The sequence below is a fragment of the Staurois parvus genome, unplaced genomic scaffold, assembly GCF_062004578.1.
Source record: "Staurois parvus isolate SC_StPar_1 unplaced genomic scaffold, SC_StPar_1.0 ptg002299l, whole genome shotgun sequence".
In the NCBI taxonomy this organism is placed as follows: domain Eukaryota; kingdom Metazoa; phylum Chordata; class Amphibia; order Anura; family Ranidae; genus Staurois; species Staurois parvus.
In genome coordinates this window covers 215,610-240,475 of record NW_028320095.1, presented here as the reverse complement: position 1 = coordinate 240,475, position 24,866 = coordinate 215,610, and the positions used below count along the sequence as shown (strand labels likewise).

General features: G+C 43.7%; 1 protein-coding gene across 4 annotated transcripts in view; it reads right to left on the bottom strand.

Moving 5' to 3' along the window:
- Nucleotides 1–16,491: 16,491 nt before the first annotated feature.
- LOC149431296 (E3 SUMO-protein ligase PIAS2-like) overlaps nucleotides 16,492–24,866 on the bottom strand; it is a 48,712-nt gene continuing 40,337 nt past the window's right edge. For 2 of the 4 annotated variants that reach the window (XM_089665702.1, XM_089665704.1), the window contains exons 12-14: nucleotides 23,506–23,645; nucleotides 20,622–20,659; nucleotides 16,492–16,926 (exon numbers count right to left, since the gene is read on the bottom strand). In XM_089665702.1, the coding sequence (XP_089521828.1) occupies nucleotides 16,771–16,926; nucleotides 20,622–20,659; nucleotides 23,506–23,645 (334 nt within the window). In that variant the 3' untranslated portion in view covers nucleotides 16,492–16,770. The remainder of the gene's footprint in view (nucleotides 16,927–20,621; nucleotides 20,660–23,505; nucleotides 23,646–24,866) is intronic. The other 2 variants (XM_089665703.1, XM_089665705.1) reach the window with 2 other exon arrangements.

Sequence of the window (24,866 nt, the reverse complement as noted above, 5' to 3'; positions counted from 1 at the left end):
GCAAACAATGTTACTGGGGGCTACCCGGTCACATTAAAGCAGATTTCTAAGTGGTGTTATTGACACCACAGTCACATCATGTGACTTGCATAGAAGTTGCATGATTTCAAAGTCGGGGTACATGGTGATTTCAAGTGCAATTTGCAAGACATTCGACATCGATCTCTCAGCAAATTGCATGAAAAGTAGTGTATTCATTACTCTATTATTACTTGCGGCTCCTACCAAGTTTGAACCACAACAATATGCACTCTCCAATAGCGTGCTCATTGAGTGGGACTTGGCATGTGATTTGCACAACATGCAAGCTGTAAATCGTCTGCAAAGTCGCACCCTATTGTCTGCTATTAGAGCGACCACATGGGTGCGTTTCAAACACTGATTTCTATAGTAGTACATGTACTACTTTAGTGGCAATTTGCATAGAGATCTGTGTCAGATGTCTTGAAAATTGCATTGAAATGGTCAACTTTACTGTAAGTTGCATGATTTGTAAATCAGCTTTGCCCAGAGTGTAATGTTTGGTGATGTTTGATTTCTGGAGTGTTTTACCAATTGATGGGAAATTCACCATACTAGTCAAATCGATTTGTCATTTTCAGTATTGCATACAAGATGTGGTCATGTGACTGTCTTAACTCATGCGAGAATCTGGAGGGAATTGTGACCATAGTAGCAATAAAGGTTCCAATTGGGGTTCCCTTTCACATCCCTGCTCAATGTTCTGTTGTATGCTGCACACGTACATTTCACTGTATATATCTTTCTGATTTGTGGGGCCTGTATACCAAGGGTTAATGCAGGTAGGAAGCGGATTCATCAGGTGAAAACACTTTCACTGACCAAACTAAGGTCAGTGGTGGGTGTGGCTTCATTGGGTGTGGGGCCTTGTTTGGCACGCTCCAAATACAACCTAGTTTATATAAAGACGTGCAGTAGGGAGTGATTTGGCCTGTTACTAGGCCGGGTGGTTTGTGACTAAGTCCTTGCTTGTAGTGGTTTGGGGGAGGAAGAGATTTTGTGCTGAATTGTCCCAGACACCACTCAGGCTGTGTTTGGAAGTGGGCTGGAAATGTTTGCATATTTTTGGCCTTGTAAAGTGTTTGTGTGTTATTGCACAATGATTGTGTTTTTTCTCTTTGCATTGAAAGCCTCACACATGTCAATCGTTTTGTTTAAAATCTGCTCTTGTTTTAATTTTGCTTGCTTATTTAGACTCAAATGCTTTTTTCTTACAAACCTGCTGACAAATGTATGTGTAGGGTGTTTGTAGAGGTGGGAGGGGTTTTTCACATATGTCTTGTTTTCTTTATATTTTGATGTGTAGACTTTTTTTGTGAATGGATCTTTATACTAAATGATTGTGTAAGTAAACCTTATGTGCACGAAAATGTTACTTGATTCATCTTCCCCTTTGTTTCCTGCTATAACCTGAGCACACACAGTTCATTAGAAGTATCTTTAGATTGTAAGCTCTTATGAGCAGGAGTGTTTTATTTTTGCCACATCAATCCTATTTTTGTGACTCACCAAGATATTGACTGTACCTACTTGTTCCTGCTGACCAAATAAATGAAGATATATTTGATCAATAAATGTTTCACTGATGTTTTTGTGTTTATTTTATGTTCAATATATGAACAACCTTAATAGTTACTTTGTATACTTATATAATCTGCTCAAATGTAGCTTGTAAGAGCGTGAATATGCAAGTGGGTGCAAACTGGCTTTTTCAAAACCAAACAAAAAAATAAAAAACCTGCTTGCACCACAATATTGTTATGTACTAATGAATATGTCACATTCACTGTGCAGCCAGCTACAGGTTTTCTACAATTTGATTTACAGTAATAAAATAGTCCCCACTGTATGTTGATTTTTGGCCTTTGGCAACAAATATATATTAGCCAAGGTTTAAAAAGAAAAAAATCACTAAAACACACATTCGCGAAAGCTATCATAGCCGTGCATAGAAATGAGCGATCGTGCATAGATATGCGCGATCGTGCACAAATAAACGCCAAACAGGTGTCCCCCATGGCGCACGAGCAGCTATCCTCCCAGAAGTCCGTCATCTGGTGCGCGCGCACCCGGAAGTGGTTGTGGGGAGTGTAAGTGGATGAGAAGTGGTTGGAGGTTTTGTGTTGGTTGAAAATTTTGATAACTTTATTGGCATTTGGACATGGCGAGAGCACAGTTCTCAACTGAGGAGATGATCCTTATATGTAAAGTAACTGTGGCCATTGCAAATATGTTTATAACATGTGAGGGACAAGTAATTGTAATTTTGTGGGTGGGGCCTAGCAGAATCTCACTTGGTGCACATGCTACTTATCTGTACATTAGCTCCTGGGTATTGATGGGTCAATTATATTAACCACTTGCCTACTGGGTACTCATACCCCCTTCCTGTCCTGGCCAATTTTCATCTTTCTGCACTGTTACCCTTTGAATGACAATTGTGCGGTCATGCCACGTTGTACCCATCTTAAATTTGTATCAGTTTTTTCAGACAAATAGAGCTTTCTTTGGGTGGTATTGACTTGCTGCTGTGAGTTTTACTTTTTGCTCGATAAACCGCAAAATAGCTCATAATGAATAAAAGGCTGTTTATATTATAACATTTGGTAAACTGGTAATTTAGCAACACTGATGTGCGTTGATGAGGCGGCACTGCTGGCCACAGGTGGGCGGAACTGTTGGGTGGCACTGGTGGGCACTGATCATCGGGGCCGACCCCTGCTTTGATAACTGCTGGTTCTCGGCAGTACTTTCCACACATTCTGACAGCGTGATGAAAGTGCAGCCAAGACCCGGCAAATGCATTTCCCGGTGATCAGCGTGTCATTGGACATAGCTGATCACATGGTAAAAAGCCGCTGTGATTGGTCTTTACCACATCACGTGATCAGCTGTGTCCTTAGGACACAGCAATCATGGAGAGCGCGTTCTGCCAGGATGTCATATGACACCCTCCCAGAGCTGCCTGGATGCAGTGTAGTGTTATTCGGCTATCTGCGGTCGCCAAATAGGTAACCAGCTAGGCCTTCATGGCTAATCTTTGAATATCTGGACATGTATACTGCGTATAATGCATTACATTCTACAATGTGTTGGTGTACACGATATCACAGTGTGCAATGTGTTGCTGGATTCTGCATGACAGTGGACAGCGTATCACAGTGTGCAATGCGTAGCTCCAGCCTGCATGACAGTGTACAGTGCATTACAGTCTACAATGTGTGGGTGTACACGGTATCACAGTGTGCAATGCGTTGCTCCATCCTGCATGACAGAGTACAGTGCATTACAGTCTACAATGTGTGGGTGTACACGGTATCACAGTGTGCAATGCGTTGCTCCATCCTGCATGACAGAGTACAGTGCATTACAGTCTACAATGTGTGGGTGTACACGGTATCACAGTGTGCAATGCGTAGCTCCAGCCTGCATGACAGTGTACAGTGCATTACAGTCTACAATGTGTGGGTGTACACGGTATCACAGTGTGCAATGCGTTGCTCCATCCTGCATGACAGTGTACAGTGCATTACAGTCTACAATGTGTGGGTGTACACGGTATTACTTTGTACAGAGTATTACAGTGTGCAATGCGTTGTACACTGCAGTGTGCACTAAAGCATTTTACACTCATGCACTGTACACACTAACGCATTTGACATTTCTAGTGTGCAATGCGTTCGTGTGCAATGCCTTGGACAGTACAATGCATTTGCAGTATTGGTGTATGTTTATTAAGCACAGATAATTCATCTGATTTTAGTTATCAAGGAGAAGTCTTCTCTGTCCCCCTGTTTATGAGGTGGAGGACAATTGTTTTCCGAAGAGGAGAGGAGACATTTTTTCAAGGAGATCTGTATAGATTTCCAGAGATATGTGTAGATGGTTGAGGGGCTGCATGTGGTCTCCGGAGATAATTGTGATTAATGATCACCTGAGTTAAACCAGTGAATGAAAAGTGTAAAAAAACATGGATTGAAAATAATCTGCACTGACCACTGTGCTTTGTCAAGCCACATATTGGCACATTCTGGTGTCACACAGATGCGATGTGAAATTTGCAGTGTTTTCTGTGCAAGCGCTGCACCGCATCACAACCGCAACCCCTTCATGCCACCTGCTGCGGCTTTCTAGGTGAAGTTACCAACACACCAATATTGGTACACAAAGCGTATTGCGATTTGCCAAATTGGATGGCATGCCTATTCACACCCATGTGCATACCCTGAAAAAGGGTCCTGCACATTTTTGGCCCGGATGCGGTGCAATTTGAGGTGTGCAAAATGTTTGTCTCTAATTGCAACGCACACAAATTGCATGTGATTTGCCCAGGAGTGCGGTATTAGACCACAATGCATGTATGTGAAGCCAGAATAAAAGGATGTGGATTTTGTCTATTTTTACTTGCGCATGTTAACATTATGTAAGTGCATTTTTCTTCTGTTTAACATGCTATAGAAATGCAACATGCATTTGGATGGAGTGTTTTTGTATGTGCATTTTGGAAGTATTCTAAACACACATTGACCCTAGGGCCACACCATATCTTATGCAGGCCATAGATGGGTCGAAAATCGGCCGATTTTTCGGCCGAAAATAAAATCGGCCGATTTTCGGATCGTTGGTGGGCTATTTGTTCGGCCGTTTTTCGGTATTTTGGCAGATTTTTTTTTTCGGTAAAGTTGGAAAAAAACGGCCGAATTTGCCGATCGGCCGATTTTTGCGGCAATGATGGGCAAATCGGCCGATTTTTTTACTGATAAAAAATCTGCACATGAGCAGTGACCTGCAAGAGGAAGACAAAAAGAAGAAAAAGAAGAAGAGGATGATGATGATGAAGATGATGAAGAAGAGGATGATGATGATGAAGAAGAAGAAGATGATGAAGAGGAAGAAGAGGATGATGATGAAGAAGAAGAGGAAGAAGAAGAGGAAGAAGAAGGATGAAAAATGAGAGGAATTCCAGTATGGCAAAAAGTGTCCCTGCAGAGAGCTCCGCTATTTCTTTGACAGTTCCTTGACATTTACAGCGGTTGCAACATTGTATCTATTTGTTTCCGAATAAAAACATCTGTATCCGAAATGGATACAAATACATTGTTGCAACCGCTATAAATGTCAAAGAACTGTCAAAGAAATAGCGGAGCTCTCTGCAGGGACACTTTTTGCCGGCTGTAGACGGGATGAAAATCGGCCGATTTTTTTTTTACCATTGCTGGTAACGTCGGCCGCTTGAACAACCGATTTTTCATTTTTTAAAAGAAAAATCGGCTGTTTTTCTCCCCGTCTATGGCCTGCATAAGCATTAGTGTGCCTGGGGGAGGGGGGGACCTTTGGCCTTTCCAAACACAGTAGATGCTCCAAGAATGTTTCCTTGAACTCTTGAAATGGTTAAAAAGGAAAGACACTCTAGATAGCCTGCACTGAGAATTGACTGTCATGATGACGTGTCAATGATTATTTGCTCTCATTTTTCAGGAGTGGTACTGCTTGCGGTTGAAGCTGGTAGAAATCCACCTTCACGTCCTCCACTCACCTTCACTTGTGGCCAGTGGATATTTTGTGGCCGCAGGCAAGAACTGGCATCGAGGACCTGCATAATGACCATGGCATGCCAGAGGTGGTTTGGAAGCAGCACAGCAATTTGACCATCCCTTTCCTCTATGTTGGTTTTAGGGGTGCAGAATTGCTTCTCGTTCGTGAACGGACTGTCGCCGGATATCAGAGTCCCCATATTTTCAAGATATGTTTTAGCCATGTTGGCTTATTTTTATGTTATTTTCCAAGTGTGTCGCACCTAACCGCACAGTAGTGTGGTGCCATGCGTATTTGTGGCTGTGAATGGGGCTGTTTTTAATAGACGTGTGTAGGTGCAACAACGTTTTCATCATGGTACCTGCGCACATCTGCATTTCTTTGCTGTGCTGGAAAATGTGTGTTCTTGCATGCGTTTCTGCACCACCAATGGTGTGAACAAGTCCTAAGGGCTGGTTCACACTATAGAAACAGTCTAGATGTGTTCCTGATGGGTTTTTTTCATGCCCTTTTGGCATGCATGTTTAGTGTGTTCCAGTACATTTTGGATGCGTTTTGGACATGTTTACATTGCATTTTTGTATCCCTTCCACTTATTTTTTTCTATTTTCTTTGTATTCAATGTAGTTAGGGACATGTGCGTTTTAGTACATTCAAGGACGTTTCAATGTGTTCCAGTACAGTTCTGTGCAGAAACAATGCAGCGTGGTCAACTTTGTTTACAGCACCTGCAATGCATTGAAAATGCAAGCGCTGATGTGAACTATGACATTGACAACCATATAACCTTCTTTCTGTGCGTTTGTGATGCTGAAAAAGCAACTGAAACACATGTAGTGTGAACTGGCCCTAAAGGTTATTAGAGGTCAGGGAACAGGACTGACCAGGAATTGTGAATTCAATCAGACTAGTGGTGAGATACAATCAGCAATTGTATAATAATGTGAGATCTGAGCTGTAGCTGATAGAAAATGAGACACATTCACTTGATCAGTAAATAGATAGTTAAAGAGTGGGGCGGTGATCCATAGATTTGCATATGGGACAGGTGATGATGGGGTGGGGGAGGGGGTCAAGTTGTATAAGGAGACAGATTTAAAAGAGAAAAAAGTTACAATGAAATATACACGGCATGAAACTTGCACATGACCTAATTGGCAGAAGAACAGTACGCAAGTAACATTCATCCACTTTCTAGTCATTAGGCAAAATCATAATTGATTGATCAATATTCCTGCCACAACCCAGAAAATTGATCTCCATTTTTTTGGGATGTTGCCAAGACTGGGATTAGAACCCATGACCCAAGTGCTGTAAGTTCTGAGCTCTAACCACTAAACCACTGTGGGAAACACAGTTTGAGTTATAATGTAGAATAGTTACATTGTTTAAAAATGATAAAGCGAGCGCTGGTCAAATGATATAGACTAGTAAAATGGTCTTACACAAGATAAATATAACCACGAACAGTAGTGCATGAACTCGTGAAAGGTCATCCACCCCTGTGACAGTGTACTACACTATTGAGCACCTTTCTGGCTCCTGTGGCTGAGCTAATTCCTCCCCAGGACCATTTGGGCACCCACCCTGATGGATGGATGGATGGATGGATGGATGGAGCTGGATGACTAACCCATAGCTGCCAGCATACCGCTGCACCCCCAGATGTGCGATGTGTATAACCCATGCACATTAATACTTTTGTTCTGGTGAGTGTAGACCAGTCCCAAGGGTGGTTTACCTTTCACGAGTTCATGCACTACTGTCCGTCACGGAGAGAACACATGTGCCATTCATAGGCACTCTCTGAGTTGGTACTCTCACACCAAGGACATTCCATTATTCAGGAATAATTATATGAACTTATTTTAGCACGATTTACCAGTTTACATCATTATTGCAATTCTTTACACTTTTTGGTTTTTACATGCGTTCATTATTGATCACATGCATTTATAGCGCTGCACTTGTCTTTAACATAGAATAGTTATGTGATTAAAGAGAATGAAGATATATAACTATATTGGGAAATTAGAAGTATATAAATTATTTGAGATATAAGTGTGAAAATGTTTAACATTTGAAAATAGAATGTATGACATTCATTAGTAAATGCAATACTTTCCTGATCATTTTGGAGAAACAGCAAAAAAAAAAAATAGCAAAAGAGAATTTTCAGAATGTAATAGTACAGCTGTATTAGAATTTTCTATCAGAAAAACGCCAATGTGAATAAAGCCCGCGCTTGTGCGCCATCTAGCGAATATATCCGGTATTGCACCTAAAAATGTGCCAGACAGGATACCTCATTCACTAATGGCAAAGTAGTCAGTAGACGCTCGTTAATGAGCTTGCTAGACGCTGGTCAGACCACTGATTGATTGACCGGAGTCTGCCTGAATGGTCAGTCTCTGCTATTACACTCACATCTTAGTGAATCAGGGCCCATGTGTCCTTGGGTGAAGTGCTAATGTGTTTCAGGAGTCAACCTCCCTTCCTCAGAGCCATAGAACTGGGTATTGTTGCAGAACTGCCTAGGGCAGGGGTAGGCAACCTGCGGCTCTCTAGCTGTTGTGGACCTACATTTCCCATGAGGCTTTGCAACATTACAAAACTGACAGTTACAGCTATGATTTGCAGAGGCATAATGGAACTTGTAGTTCTGCAACAGCTGGCGAGCCGCAGGTTGCCAAACCCTGGCCTAGGGGAACCCAAATACCTTGCCAGGGTGTGCCCAGTCCACACAGATCCTCTTCAGTATGAAGATGCAAGGGAAAGGACTTTGGGCTCTCCCCAAGAGGCCAATCCTGAAGGTTCCATTAGCAACAGTTTCATGTTCTTCTGGTCCACAACTGTGAGATTACTCACCGCGATCCACAGAGGCCTGGGCATACTTTTTCAAGAGGATTGATCTGCCTCAGGGGTCTGCTGCCTCCCAACATCACAAGGGTGGGTATGGGGGTCTGTGCTGTAGGATGATGCATATTCTGCTCAACTAGTACCCACTAGAAGCAGGGGTTGATTACAAGATGGCCACGCCTAGGAAGACACAGGTGGACAGTATCTATACCGGCACAGAAGTGCCACAAGGCAATAAAGGAATCGGCACCCCTACAAATACACCCAGAGTGCCACCTTGTGCTGCTGAACAGGCCCGGACCCGCAACTCCTGGCACATTAGGGAACAGCTGCCCATACTATGAGTCAATCAGAACCAGCTCTATATTCACCTTCCCCAGGATAGGCATTTCAGGGACTGGGCTCTGGTCATGTAAAGTACCCCACCAACTAGATCAGAGATGCAACTACCCCAGAGTGAGCATCACATGAGATCCAGTGCCAATACAGCTTTACAGGCCATCCAGTTCTTCCACCAGGTCTGGGTACTGTCCACTTTGGGATCCAAAAGGGACAGATCCTGAAAACTAACATAAAATGGTGTAGTGCTAACACATAATTATATGCATTGAAAAAATATATATGTACATAAATAATAAATAAAATCTGTAGTGATATGATCCTTTCAGGATCCAATGGTGAAAATATATAAAGTGAAACGTGAAATACCAGGAATGATCCTGTATGAGTGAAAACACAGATGCACAAATCCTCAAACTCCCATATCCCCAAATGAGGGATCAAAAGGTACAAAAAAAAAAAAAAAAAATGGAGTGTACAATTAAGTGAATCCCCTACCAGGGGGATAATCAACCTATCAAAGTGCTAAGATAAAATAAATACACTTAACCATATTATAAACATCCACATAGATGAAAGTGCAAAACTAATATATCACAAAAAACTTAATAAGTCCACATTAAATGTCCAATATGAAAGAAACGTATAAACGTGATCCACAGACAAAAATCATGCAGGTGATGAGGTGAATACGTGATCACAGCAATAGTGAAAAAATCCTCAAATGGCCAAAATGCCCCCTCACCTCCTCACAGTGACCACAAGGGCCAGTATGCTGTTACACAGTTAATATTCATGTTAATGTACATGAGAGTTCATATAGTTTATTCTTTGTACCATTTCCTATGGACATTTCTATAATTAGTAATGCTGCCATCCAGTGGTCTTATTTGATAATGCACTTGTTTTTTATATTACCTCCCTGAGATCTATGACACAATTCCTTTGTATATGAAGCTCCTCCCTTCTTCTTGAGTTCAGCACTTCCTGTGTCATGGAGGCAGCTAACAGTCCACATGTAACAGGGACACATGTATTCTGCATAGTACGCTATGGAAAGTATCATCTTTTGACCGCATAATACTGGAAACCATTCATTCTGCTGTATCCTGTTGTCACATGTACAGAATAAAGCAACTTCTGGATGAACACAGTATTGGTGAGTTCAAGCTATCTGATAAGGATTGCCCGCAGTGATTATATCTGCTTATACAGGCTAGGCATAGAGGTCTCACAAGGGATAAATCGCTATCACAACAATCTGAGTCAGAATAGCCAGCTCACTTTTAGGATCACACCACGATTCTTACAGATAATAATTTGTCACAGAATAATAACCACAAGGATCGTAGTGTGATCCTAAAAGTAAGCTGGCCCTTGTGGTCACTGTGAGGAGGTGAGGGGGCATTTTGGCCATTTGAGGATTTTTTTCACTATTGCTGTGATCACGTATTCACCTCATCACCTGCATGATTTTTGTCTGTGGATCACGTTTAATTCTTTCATATTGGACATTTAATGTGGACTTAAGTTTTTTGTGATATATTAGTTTTGCACTTTCATCTACAGTATGTGGATGTTTATAATATGGTTAAGTGTACTTATTTTATCTTACACTTATCACTTTGATAGGTTGATTATCCCCCTGGTAGGGGATTCACGTAAGTGTACACTCCATTTTTTTTTTTTGTACCTTTTGATCCCTCATTTGAGGATATGGGAGTTTGAGGATTTGTGCATCTGTGTTTTCACTCATACAGGATCATTCCTGGTATTTCACGTTTCACTTTATATACCGTATTTTTCGCTCCATAAGACGCACTTTTTTCCCCCCAAAAAAGGTGGGAAAATGTCAGTGCATCTTATGGAGCCAATGTAAAGCAGCCGGTCCGGTATTTCTGCCGCCACCATGTCAGAATATCGGGCCGGCCACTAAGCTCTTCTCTCCTGCAGGACCTTACCAGTTCCTCGCTCCAGCGCTGCAGTCTTCCCGCGGCGGCTTCTGTGACAGCCGGGTGCCCACTGCGCATGCGCGAGAAGCGCAGCGCTTTGTGAATGGTACGGTGTCTTCTGGGACACGACAGGTCCCAGAAGGCTCCGGGCCATTCACAAAGCGCGGCGCTTCTCGCGCATGCGCAGTGGGCACCCGGCTGTCACAGAAGCCGCCGCGGGAAGAAGGAAGGACAACTCCGCAGAAGTGGGAGCGGGTACCTGTCAAATTCAGGTATCCGTTCCCCCTCCCTCCCCAAAGGTCCACAGTCTCTGGTCATCTCCTGTACTGTGTCCGCAGTCTCTGGTCATCTCCTGTACTATGTCCGCAGTCTCTGGTCATCCCCTGTACTGTGTCCGCAGTCTCTGGCCATTTCCTGTACTATGTCCGCAGTCTCTGGTCATCTCCTGTACTGTGTCCGCAGCCTCTGGTTAGCCCCTGTACTGTCTGCAGTCTCTGGCCATTTCCTGTACTATGTCCGCAGTCTCTGGTCATCTCCTGTACAGTCCGCAGTCTCTGGTCATCCCCTGTACTGTGTCCGCAGTCTCTGGTCATCTCCTGTACTGTGTCCGCAGTCTCTGGTCACTCCCTGTACTGTGTCCGCAGTCTCTGGTTATCCCCTGTACTGTGTCCGCAGTCTCTGGTCATCTCCTGTACTGTGTCCGCAGTCTCTGGTCATCTCCTGTACTGTCCGCAGTCTCTGGTTAGCCCCTGTACTGTCTGCAGTCTCTGGCCATCTCCTGTACAGTCCGCAGTCTCTGGTCATCTCCTGTACTGTGTCCGCAGTCTCTGGTCATCTCCTGTACTGTGTCCGCAGTCTCTGGTCATCTCCTGTACTGTGTCCGCAGTCTCTGGTCATCTCCTGTACTGTGTCCGCAGTCTCTGGTCATTCCCTGTACTGTGTCCGCAGTCTCTGGTCATTCCCTGTACTGTGTCCGCAGTCTCTGGTTATCCCCTGTACTGTCTGCAGTCTCTGGTCATCTCCTGTACTGTGTCCGCAGTCTCTGGTCATCTCCTGTACTGTGTCCGCAGTCTCTGGTTAGCCCCTGTACTGTCTGCAGTCTCTGGCCATTTCCTGTACTATGTCCGCAGTCTTTGGTCATCTCCTGTACAGTCCGCAGTCTCTGGTCATCCCCTGTACTGTGTCCGCAGTCTCTGGTCATCTCCTGTACTGTGTCCGCAGTCTCTGGTCATCCCCTGTACTGTGTCCGCAGTCTCTGGTCATCCCCTGTACTGTGTCTGCAGTCTCTGGTCATCTCCTGTACTGTGTCCGCAGTCTCTGGTCATCTCCTGTACTATGTCCGCAGTCTCTGGTCATTCCCTGTACTGTGTCCGCAGTCTCTGGTCATTCCCTGTACTGTGTCCGCAGTCTCTGGTTATCCCCTGTACTGTCTGCAGTCTCTGGTCATCTCCTGTACTGTGTCCGCAGTCTCTGGTCATCTCCTGTACTGTGTCCGCAGTCTCTGGTTATCCCCTGTACTGTGTCCGCAGTCTCTGGCCATTTCCTGTACTGTGTCCGCAGTCTCTGGTCATCTCCTGTACTATGTCCGCAGTCTCTGGTCATCTCCTGTACTGTCTGCAGTCTCTGGCCATTTCCTGTACTATGTCCGCAGTCTCTGGTCATCTCCTGTACAGTCCGCAGTCTCTGGTCATCTCCTGTACTGTGTCCGCAGTCTCTGGTCATTCCCTGTACTGTGTCCGCAGTCTCTGGTTATCCCCTGTACTGTCTGCAGTCTCTGGTCATCTCCTGTACAGTCCGCAGTCTCTGGTCATCTCCTGTACAGTCCGCAGTCTCTGGTCATCTCCTGTTCTATGTCTGCAGTTTCTGGTCATCCCCTGTACTGTGTCTGCAGTCCAGTGGTTCAGAATTTTTTTTTTTCTTGTTTTTCTCCTCTAAAACCTAGGCACGTCTTATGGAGCGAAAAATATGGTATTTTCACCATTGGATCCTGAAAGGTTCATATCACTACAGATTGTTATTTATGATTTATGTATATATATATAGATTTTCAATGATAATATAATTATTATGTGTTAGCGCGACACCATTTTATGTTATTTTGTATATACACCTATTAGGTTTAGGATTGGGTGTGAGCAGCTTTGGTTGAGGGATCATCGAGCACAAGGGCTCAGCAAAGAAAAGCAGTGCAAGTAAAATCCATGCATCAGAGAGACTCTTCCAGCAGAAACAGGTCTCCAATGCTAGGAATGGGAAGGCCTAGGCTGGGCAGTGCCGAGAATTGCGTGTTGCTAGTGTTCATTCACCTGGAGACGGCGCATATCTCAGCACTGTAGACATTGAAGTGGTACTGAACATGTACCTGTAAGTAAAATGATTATCTCCTGAACATGTACCAGTTAGGAGATATTTGTTCTTTTTTAGAGCCAGCACATACACCCTGAAGGAACAGCATCGCCCCATCGTTCCTTCAGAGCAGTGTCCCGTGTCCTGAGATTCCCATGCACATGCGTGGGAGTGACGTCATCATGGCTCAGACGGCCAGAGCTTGTGAAGACGGGAGCCTCTGCAGTGGTGACAGCAGGCTGCTAGAGGGCTTTGTTTTACGGCAAGTCCTTCATAATGTGCTAGTATGTATCACTGAGTAGCACTGATGGAGAGATCTGTATGTAAGCAGCCTCTCTCTCCCGTCAGCTCCTGAACACTGCTTTGTATGGCTCTGCGTAGCACAGCCATACAAAGGAGTATGCTTACAGTGTAAACCACAAAGCACACAGTTAACCCTTTGATCACCCCAGACGTTACCCCTTTCCTGCCCATTGTCAGTGCTTTTTATTAGCACCGATCACTGTATTAGTGTCAGTGACCCTTTCCCCTCCCCCCCCCCCCCCCGTGACAGAATGCCTTTCATTACTAGTGTTAAATATTAAAAAAAAAAAAAGTTCCAGTATATATGCCACCATTTGTAGACGCTATAACTTACACATAAACCAATGTACATACTAGCACATTCCGGTCCATATCTGCCATCCCTATCTGCCAATGTGTAGTGACGGCCTGCAGAGATTCAATTCTGTAAGTCTTTCACTATGCAATGCTCATATGCCAAGACTAGCACAGCTAGCACTAAACAACTGACTGGAGCAGGGGGTCAGCAACCCATAGATCACAGTCAGGTGACTGGTAGATCGCGGTCTGGGCTTGCTGACCCTCCATCTCAGAGCATCATCCAATCATCCAGAGTGCAATGCAGAGGGATACTTGTAAAGTTGGAGCTGTAGTAGGGAGCAAAAGCTGCAAAATCTGATGCCTCCTCTGTAGTGCCGGCTCCCGTCCCATGCAGAGTGATACCAACTGCACTCCACCTCTGATCCCGGCCAGCAGCATGAAAGAAGAGATCTTCAGGTCAGTGTTAAGCAACACACTGGGTATAATAGTACAGGGCTGCTTTCACACTGATGTGCTGCGGATCACCCACTATGGGGGTGCAGTGCACCTGCAGCTTTCCTGCGCTTAGCCACAGGCTTTTATATCCTGCGGGTTTGGTGCATCAAAACTGACTGCAGGAGAAAGTGCACCACATATTAGAAGTCGAAGCTCAGCTAACCCAGGAAAGTGGCAGAAGCACTGCGTTGCACCCGGGGTGCATGTAAACTGCAGCACATCAGTGGGAAAGCAGCCTTATAGGGGGGGTTTAGAACAGGAAGGGTTCATTTACATTTGCAGTTTGGGGGATGGTAAAACCTCATAGTTAAGACATACACATGTGGTAGCAGGAGTTATACGCCCTGTCATGGTGGGTGTAGAACCTGCCAAGCATTACCCATTCAATGGAATGAGGCCGCTCTGCAACCTTGTGCAGTACAGCAAACAAAGGGTTAAAGCAGGCAGCACCATGTTGCTTTTTCACCACCTGCTTTAACCCCATGGACCCCACAAGGGCATGCAGTAGCGGGGCACGTGCAGAGTGGCCCCATGTACTTAAATGGGACATGACTGGCAGGCAGTAGCACCCACTAAAAAGCAATAGGAGGGTTTCATGCCTGTTGCGGCATGTGTACTCAATTGGCTGCTGCCTCAGCAGCTAGAGGGTGGGCATTAGGGGGCAATAAAACTGCAACTCAACTACAGGGTTTTACACCCCCCCCCAACTTTACATGTTAATAAGCCCTAAAGGTGCTGCTGCAGAATGCAACTAAGGGCTCATCTACAAGTGCAGCAGGCACTGCTGCTCCTCTGAAAAGCAATCCAAGTGTGTTTGACAAGGGATGAGGAGGCAATATGTTGCCTCCTCACTACCCGATTTAACTTGTTCTATATACTGATTTGGGGTTTTTTGTTTTTTTTTTTTTACACCAAAAAAGGTAGCAGAACACATTTTGGCCAACATTTATGGAAAAAGATTATTTACAACATGTTATTAGACCGAAAATTCTGGAAAAAAATGTGTTTCTCTAATAACATGTTCCAAATAAATAATATCTTTCTCCATAAAATGTTGGCCAAAATGTATTCTGCTACCTTTTTGGTAACCAAACAAAAAAACCCCACAATTTTTCTATATACTGATTTGAGGGTTGTGTGTTGTGTATTTTTTTTGCTATATAAATTAACAAAAAAAGACTGAAAATTTTGAAGAAAAAAAAGAAAATCCCAATGGTGCATAAATATCACCCAAAGAAAGTTCTATCGGTCACAAAAAAAAAAAAATACTAAAAGTTTAATTTGGCTAGTGTTGCATGACTGCGCAATTGACAAAGTGACAGCGCCGAAAGCTGAAAATTGGCCTAGGCAAAAAGGGGGTGAAAGTGTCTGGACATGAAGTGGTTAAACCCATGTTTGCCATGCAACACAATTGCGACACTGAAGTACAGCAAATATATGGGCAGCACAGTGGCTAACTGGTTAGCACTTCCGCCTGGCAGTACTCGGGTCGTTGGTTCGAATCCCAGCCACGGCACCACCTGCCTGGAGTTTGCATGTTCTTTCTGTGCCTGCGTGGGTTTCCTCCAGGTACTCCGGTTTCCTCCCACACTCCAAAGACATGCTGGTAGGTTAATTGGCTCCTGTCTAAATTGTCCCTAGTATGTGTATGTATGAATGTGAGTTAGGGACCTTAGATTGTACACCCCTTGAGGGTTAGGGACTGATGGGAATGTACAATATATATGTAAAGTGCTGCGTAAATTGACGCCGCTATATAAGTACCTGAAATAAAATAAAATAGGGGTTTAAAAAAAAAAAAAAACCCTGTGAGGAGGCAAACACTGTGCCTGGTGATCTTTGACTTCCCCCATGTTGTCCAGGTATAGATCTCCACCTCTTTAAGGCTGCCTACCCCTGGCCTAGAGAGACTTCTAGGATTAGCAGGATCTGCCCGAATCGGCAACTGTTTATTATGAAGTCTATCTTCACTTGTTTTAATAACATTTGTCAGATTTTTCTATATTCATCAGGACATTCACCTAAACTGAAGCATGGCTGATGTTGGAGGAGTCCTAGCCCCTAGGGCTGGTCAACAGATTTTTTTTTTTGGCTTTTTTGTTCCCATTGGTGCTAATAAACCTGAAATCAACCAAATTGGAGTAGACAGGTAAAGTTCAAAGAGTAAATTGTCTCATAACAGACAAATACCTCCTCAAATAATGAGGGAAATTTTATACATCAATACTTTGAGGATAAAAAAAAAAATAATGAAGTGTAATGTAAGAGGTATGGATGCCATTTTCAACTCCATGTATTTGTAAAACATATTCTTGCATAAAAGGAAGACTCTTGACACAGGTTTTCGGAGGAATATTTTTATAAAAAAATACTTATTTACACTGAATTTCTATTTAGTGCAATATATTTACATAATCTAAATATGTGCAACTCGCATATCATAAAACAAAACCAATGGTGGCGGAATCCACTGAAATCTAATTCTATCCGAAGTGCGTTGGCTCCAAACACCAAATAATAGATATAGATCACTCTTCTGAAGTCTTTTTTTTTCTGTACACAAACCAATAAATAATAAAGTGTTTTTGTTGTTGGAGGCATTGAGATGGGCTTGGTCTGCTCAGAGCTGCTTCGGCCCCTGTATGATGTTCCTCTCACCTGACTCGTCGCCGGCACGCTCCTCAAGGTGGCTGTTCGAGGTTTTGGCTTTGCCATGAGTGGACCTGGCTTGGAGAGCCGACTTGAGACTATCCAAAAACATAGGGTGATAGTACTGCTTGAAATAAATGGTACTAATAAGAATGCAACGTTGTCATAGTGACAGTATTACACTCCACCTACCATCACAGCGACACACTACACAGCAATATAGCACAGCAACATCAACAGTTTAAAAAAGGCAAAAAGTAACATCAAATCAGAAACAAATATCCTGAAAGGTCTTTTTCCTGGTGCAGGTTTCTACTTCAAGTGTACTTCTGAAAACTGGTACTAGGGGGCGCTAGTTAACCCCTTGGTGCCGGCGCCTCCCAGCCCTTTAAGGGTTTCCGAAGCTGGGAGGCAGGGCGGGGTTTTAGGGTCATGTGACCACCGTGATGCAGTCACATGATCGGGAAATGTCCCGATTGAAAGAGGAGATTGGGACCTTTCCGTCAGTACTGGACATGTGTCCTGGGAGCGCTCAGCACGTTTTTCTTAATTGCACACAAATGTGCGGCCGGCACCAAGGGGATAATGATTGCATAGCTCTCGGACCACTTTGTGATTGCTGCCTTTGGCAGGAGGTTGATTTCGAATCTAGCCTAAAATCCTCATTTGCACCCATTGAGGGCCAACAGACAATGAATATAGTGGAACGGTGGAAGTGTGACACACAAATGTGCCTGAACTCAACTGCTTGATAAGTCTGTCCCTTTGTGTTGTAGAGCTTAAGGCCATCGATTATGCGGTTTTCTTTTGTTGCAACCACGGGTTGCAGGAAAGAAAATCACTTGATTCCCCCTTTATCACTGTCTGTGTTGATGGGGGAATCCCTCCTGCAGAGCTAATGTGTTCTCCCAGCAGGGGGAGCCATCCTGGTCAGGAGAACATGAGGATTACTTCTAGCGGCTATAGTCACTTGTAATAATGGCATCCTAAAAATAGGACATGCAGGTTGTAATGAAGTCAATGGATACAATCAGCCTGCCTATAGATTGATGGAATCTTGGCCGGATCAGCAGAGATTCAATCCATCCATGACTGGCCTGTGTGCTACGTTCCTAATGGAGATCATGATTACCAGCACTTATTTTAGCAGCCTGATCAGCACGCTGTGCAATCTTCTTCCACAGAATGGCTGCTCCCCCTTGCTTCGGTCTATAGGTACCGATACAATGATTCAAATGATTTCTCACTTAATGATTCCTTCCCTTTAATAAGAAGCTTGATTTTATATATTTTTTTTTAATTTTATTTTTAGGATTGATAACTTCACCATGATACAATGTCTACCTTTTCATGATCCACGTGATCTTAACAAATACAAATCCTACGCAGAATAATGGTCACTGAATTAGTGAATGCTAATTGTAATATACCACTTTATGGCAGGTCTGCTCTTGTCAGCTGATCGTTTCTATCCCTCTTGTATTGAACTGTATTGTCTCCCTTTATATTGTGGAGCACTGAGCAAACTGTTGGCGCTAAATAAATCCTGTATAATAATAAAGTTATTTAGTTTAAGAATCCACACCTTACACATTGGGTGAGTCGGTGACTATTTATATGGTGATTACACCTAATTTCAATGGCAATTTTTTTCTGTATATTCCGTATAACATTCATCTATACAGGGTAACCAGGGATAACAGAGGACCGTATAATGGGCATCTATACAGGGTAACCAGGGATAACAGAGGACCGTATAACGGGCATCTATACAGGGTAACCAGGGATAACAGAGGACCGTATAATGGGCATCTATACAGGGTAACCAGTGATAACAGAGGACCGTATAACGGGCATCTATACAGGGTAACCAGGGATAACAGAGGACTGTATAACATTCATCTATACAGGGTAACCAGGGATAACAGAGGACCGTATAACATTCATCTATACAGGGTAACCAGGGATAACAGAGGACCGTATAACATTCATCTATACAGGGTAACCAGGGATAACAGAGGACCGTATAACAGGCATCTATACAGGGTAACCAGCGATAACAGAGGACCGTATAACAGGCATCTAGGAAGGGGCAGCCCATATATCTTATGGGAAAGGCTTGCTTTAATCCCTTGTTCAACGAGTTTCCATTTTACACTTCTGTTTAAATGCTTCATGATGGAGGTCCGCCATCACCTCTGTTAGTCAGAAAAGCCTAATTTGCACCTGTGCCCCCAGTGAGAACGCCCTAATGGCCAAAGTGTTCTCTCATTAGAAAGCGGGTCTATGATGGGTGCGACGTGATGTGAAATAGCTGACAGGTTTGCTTTGAAAAACTGGTTTCCAAACTAGACAAGTCAAATGGAGCTTTTCACGAGTTATCTTGAAACCCGCATATCAAACTCAGCAGCATATCCAGAGTTACAAGCAGCGGAGGTTATAGGCAAATATCCACTTATAACTACAAATTGCCAGATTCCACCCTCTATTGAGCCCTGAAGCTGGTCTTGCAGCTGTCCATCAGATTTAGAGATCAGGCTGGAGGCACGCGAGGGCTGGGACCAACCTCCAGGCTGGAGGCACGCGAGGGCTGGGACCAACCTCCAGGCTGGAGGCACGCGAGGGCTGGGACCAACCTCCAGGCTGGAGGCACGCGAGGGCTGGGACCAACCTCCAGGCTGGAGGCACGCGAGGGCTGGGACCAACCTCCAGGCTGGAGGCACGCGAGGGCTGGGACCAACCTCCAGGCTGGAGGCACGCGAGGGCTGGGACCAACCTCCAGGCTGGAGGCACGCGAGGGCTGGGACCAACCTCCAGGCTGGAGGCACGCGAAAAGAAGAAATGTGCATCTATCCTTCGTCAGTAGATTTAGGTGATCAGGCAGCATTCACTGAAAACATCTGCTTATGTATTTACCATCCTTTGCAGACTGAAATGCCCAGGTTTGGGATGTGTGAGCATGTGGATAGGAACAGCTCAGCTTCCCCTCCCAGCTGTGCCTTAGCAGCTCCACTCCCAGCTTCCCTACACTATGGACTCCACCTGCTCCCCCTCCCAGCATTGACTCAGCTTCCCCCTCCTAGAAGTAACTCAGCATCCCTTAAGAGTCACATAAACCAGAGAAGCATGGGGAGCCATGTTGAGTCACTACTAGGAAGAGGGAGGAGCGTCAGCTGAACAAGTCACTGCTGGAAGTGGAACAGCATGAACTGAACTGCTGAGGAAAACAAAAATCTGAATAACCTCAGTGCTCGTGCTATGAAATTTCAGAATTGCTCCACAATGCCTGCGGTTGCTCTAGGCAACAGATTTAGTTTTATGTCTGGTCTGATTGTCATTGTACCACATTCTAAGCCACAATGTTACTTTACCTTTAACATTGCAATAAGCCCTCAAACAGCGGTCTTTAATAGACTCCACTGAATGAATATCACTTCATTTGAGCATCCTGGGACTGCTTTTAGTAGATTGACCTAAAAAGACTGAGCACCCAGGGTACACACAGTGCACAACTCGTCACAACATTGTGATGTCGGCTCTCTAACATACTAAGGCGCTGACTGCTTTACCTGGCTTGACTTCTCTATTGCAGGCTATGAAATGCGTTTTCTTCCTCCTCACTCTGTGCAGCCATAAAACCACAACCAAGGCAGGCAGTTCTTGGATGTTTGGCTGCAGTAGTTCAGGAAATTTTTTACCCCTGCCAACTATTATTTTAAACCAATCGTAACAGTGAGAAAATACATTTGTACGGTACATTTATCATGTGTCCTATCATATCTATTCTCCAAGAAAAAACATGGAGAAAATACTGGAACTTACCTGAGAAGGAACTGGAGCTAAAGGGAGAAAGTCCAGATCTGCAGAAAGATTAACAAAGGGTAATTCTCAACTTCTGTCTTTGGGCTCAAGAACACAAGCTTAAAACATTTTTATAGGCACTCTTTTTTTTTCAGCTCTATGACAGCCTATGGGAGAGGTAATGAAGAGCAGAAAAAAAAACAAAAAAAAAAAAAAAACTAAAAAACGTGTCTAAACACATCTAGTGTTACAGCATTAATGCATTCTAATGGCCCAAATAAACTATTCTGGCCAATAGTATGCAATAACACTCAAATGCTTGTCTACACTCGTGCAATACGCCGCTTTCAGCGCATTTTTTAGGGCTGGCTCACACCATGCATTATACAGGAATATAGTTAGTCTGGCTGACAAAAGACAAAAGTCCATCCAGTTCAACCATTTAAAAAAAAAAAAAAAAAAAAGTTGTAAATCCTACACCCACAGTTGATCCAGAGGAAGGCAAAAAAACCCATTAAAGCATGATCCAATTTGCTCCTGCTGGGGAAAAAAAATTCCTTCCAGATACCCCGAGAGGCAATCGGATATTCCCTGGATCAACTTTACCTATAAATGTTATATCCAGTTATGTTCTGCGTAACATGCTGTGTTTTCCAGTACAATTCACATGCAGTGCGATTTTAGCCCATTCATTTGAAATCACACGGGAGAGCAGCAAAAGTAGTACAAGAATTACTTTATAAAAAACGCACAGCGACCAGATCGCATGGTAATACTGAACCATGTGATCTAGTGCAGGCAAACGCACTGTGTTTGTAACTTGCATTCAAGGTGTCATTAGCAGTGAACAGACATCTGCTGCAGATCGTATGTGGTGCAATGTGTTCTGAACTGCGTTGTGCTGTGAGCTGGCCCTTAGGCAGTATTTTCCCGCCAGGAGTTCTTGTGTAGAGAGGTGCTTAAACAGACGCCCCCTGTGAGTACGAGGCCTACAGTGCATCCAGAAAGTATTCCCAGCGCTTAACTTTTGTCACATTGTTATGTTACAGCCTTATTCCAAAATGAATTAAATTCATTTTTTTCCTCTCAACATTCTACAAACAATACCCCATAATGACAATGTGAAAGAAGTTAGTTTTGAAAACTTTGCAATTTATTAAAAAAAAAAAAAAAAAAAAAAAAAAAAAAATGTATAAAAAGTATTCCCAGCCTTTGCCATGACACTCAGAATTGAGCTCTGGTGCATTCTGTTCCCACTGATCATCCTTGAGATGTTTCCACAACTTGATTGGAGTCCATCTGTGGGAAATTCAGTTGATTGGACATGATTAGGAAAGGCATAAACCTGTCTATAGAAGGTCCCACAGGTAACAGTGCATGTCAGAGCACAAACCGAGCCATGAAGTCCAAGGAATTGTCCGTACACCTCCGAGACTGATTGTATCAAGGCACAGATCTGGGGATGGGTACAGAAAAAGGTCTGCATCATTGAAGGTCCCACAGTGGCCTCCATCACCTGTAAATGGAAGAAGTTTGGAACCACCAGGAATCTTCCTAGAGTGGGCCACCCGGCCAAAATCAGCTATCAAGGGAGAAGGGCCTTAACCAGGGAGGTAACCAAGTACCCGATGGTCACTCTGAAAGAGCTCTAGCGTTTCTCTGTGGAGAGAGGAGAACTTTCCAGAAGAACCACCATCTCTGCAGCACTCCACCAATCAGGCCTGTATGGTAGAGTGGCCAGATGGAAGCCACTCCTCAGTAAAAGGCAAATGGCAGCCCTCCTGGAGTTTGCCAAAAGGCACCTGAGGAACTCTCAGACCATGAGAAACAAAACTCTGGTCTGATGAAACAAAGATTGAACTGTTTGGCCTGAATGCCAGCATCATGTCCGGAGGAAACCAGGCACTGCTCACCACCTGGCCAATACCATCCCTACAGTGAAGCATGGTGGTGGCAGCATCATGCTGTGGGGATGTTTTTCAGTGGCAGGAACTGGGAGACTAGTCAAGATCGAAGGAAAGATGAATGCAGCAATGTACGTAGACATCCTTGATGCAAACCTGTTCCAGAGCGCTCCGGACCTTAGACTGGGGCGACTGTTCATCCCTTCAACAGGACAACGACCCTAAGCACACAGCCCACATAGCAAAGGAGTGCCTACAGGCCAACTCTGTGAATGTCCTGGAGTGGCCAAGCCAGAGCCCAGACTTGAAAACCGATTAAACATCTCTGGAGAGATCTGAAAATGGCTGTGCACCGACGCTTCCCATCCAACCTGATGGAGCTTGAGAGGTACTGCAAAGAAGAATGGGAGAAATTGCCCAAAAATAGGTGTGCCAAGCTTGTAGCATCATACTCCAAACGACTTGAGGCTGTGATTGGTGTCAAAGGAGCTTCAACAAAGTATTGAGCAAAGGCTGGGAATACTTATGTACATGTGGAATTTTATTTTTAATAAACTACAAAGATTTCAAAACCAACCTTTCACGTTGTCATACTCAGGAGAACTCACACCAAGCCTGTCCACCATGGGGGAGAATTCATCTGCGAATACTAGCCTGCACTGAAAGGTGAGCAGACCCCAAGCCTCAATATGTCTGTAAAAGACAAACTGAGAGGCAAAGAATAGACAAGGATCCAGCACCCTGGAAAGCAGGAGAGGGCGAGGATTGTACAAGAGATATGGCCCTCCTGCACTATGACTCCCTGCAATGAAAAAACAACTAAAAATGAAGAAAGGGATTTACAATACAGTGTCTGGGGATGCGTTTCCTGTACTGGTGGAAGGACCCTCTGCCTTAAGACAACTGAAGAAATAGAAATCTTTAAAACCAGCCCATAAATGTATATTTAGGTGTTTGCCTGAAGTTCAACCTTAAAATATTAAATGTAAGAATTCACATACCTGAGAGGTCTGCAGGGAGCCCAGTGATGGCAGGGTGGCGGAAGGGATCTGAATACTCCACCATTGAGGAATGCAGCGAGTCGGTCTCTAGTCCACCAACTTTGCCCATTCTTATAGTTGACGGATGATATGTTAACACCCTTTCAATGCAAAAACACAAAAAAAAAAAAAACAAACAAACATAAAAACACACAAAGTAAGCACATTTACAATCTTTTAAAAGGAAATTCGCAATTATTTTTTAAACTAAAGCTGCAGACTAATTGAATACAAGTTAACCATTTTTTTTGTTTGTTTAAGATGCTACATGATAATCTCTAACTGAGGCAAACTGGTATTATATAGTTGGTGGAACACAGAAACCGCAAAGAACTGAATTTAAAAAAAACTCTGTTTTGAGCTTAAAAAAAAAAAAAAAAAAATACACTTTTCAGCTTAAGGTGTACAGCATAGGGGGATCAGAAAATACAAGTGTGATCAGGGAAAATGAGTATGAATGTCACTGTAATTCTGCACAGTGAATGTACGTAAACAAGTAGTAGATGAACACTCAAGTGTGAATGGGGGCTAAAGAGGATGATGGATAGGCAACATAAGCTATATGCATTGCCTAGTGTAAAGTCCATCAAAGCCAAGCCATGCCAGGAATACCAGTCTAAACTCTGCTTAACCCTTTCGCTGCCAGGTCCATATGTGGTACGGACCTAACAGCTGGGGGTTTTACACACAATGGTGGGTATGTTGGGTAGTCTGACATGGTGTGTATCAATTTACTCAACGCAACCTCATCTTTTATATTTTACCAAACATTTGGGTAACTTATTGCCCCAAAATTCACTTTAGTGCGTTTAATGAAATTTTGCATTTCTTAGACCTTTGCGGTAACATCGTGTGACAAAAAATTGGACCGACCACCATTTAATTCTCTAGGGGTGTCTTCTTTCAGAAAATATATAATGCTTGGGGGTTTTGTGTAATCTTCAGGCCTAAAATGATTTCTAAACATGCAAAAGCAGCTCTGGCAGTGAAAGGGTTAAAAATTGTAACTCCACTTTTGTGGTAAGGGGGAATGGGCAAAAAAAATAAAATAAAAATAGCGTATACAACTGCGACAAGTCATACTGTAATTATTAAAAATTACCTTTCCTTTTCAATCTGCAGAGCTGTGATTTTCTGTAAAATGCAATATGGCTACCTGGAGGTGTTCTGTACACAGATGGTGTAGAGAACGCCCCCCAGCAACATCATTTCCTGCTTGTGTGTTTGGCTTACTGATTTTCCCAGAAGTCTGCAATAAGATACAAGTCAGATTTTGAGCATCCCCTGCAACAAACATGGCATTTTTGGTGAGATACTCCCAA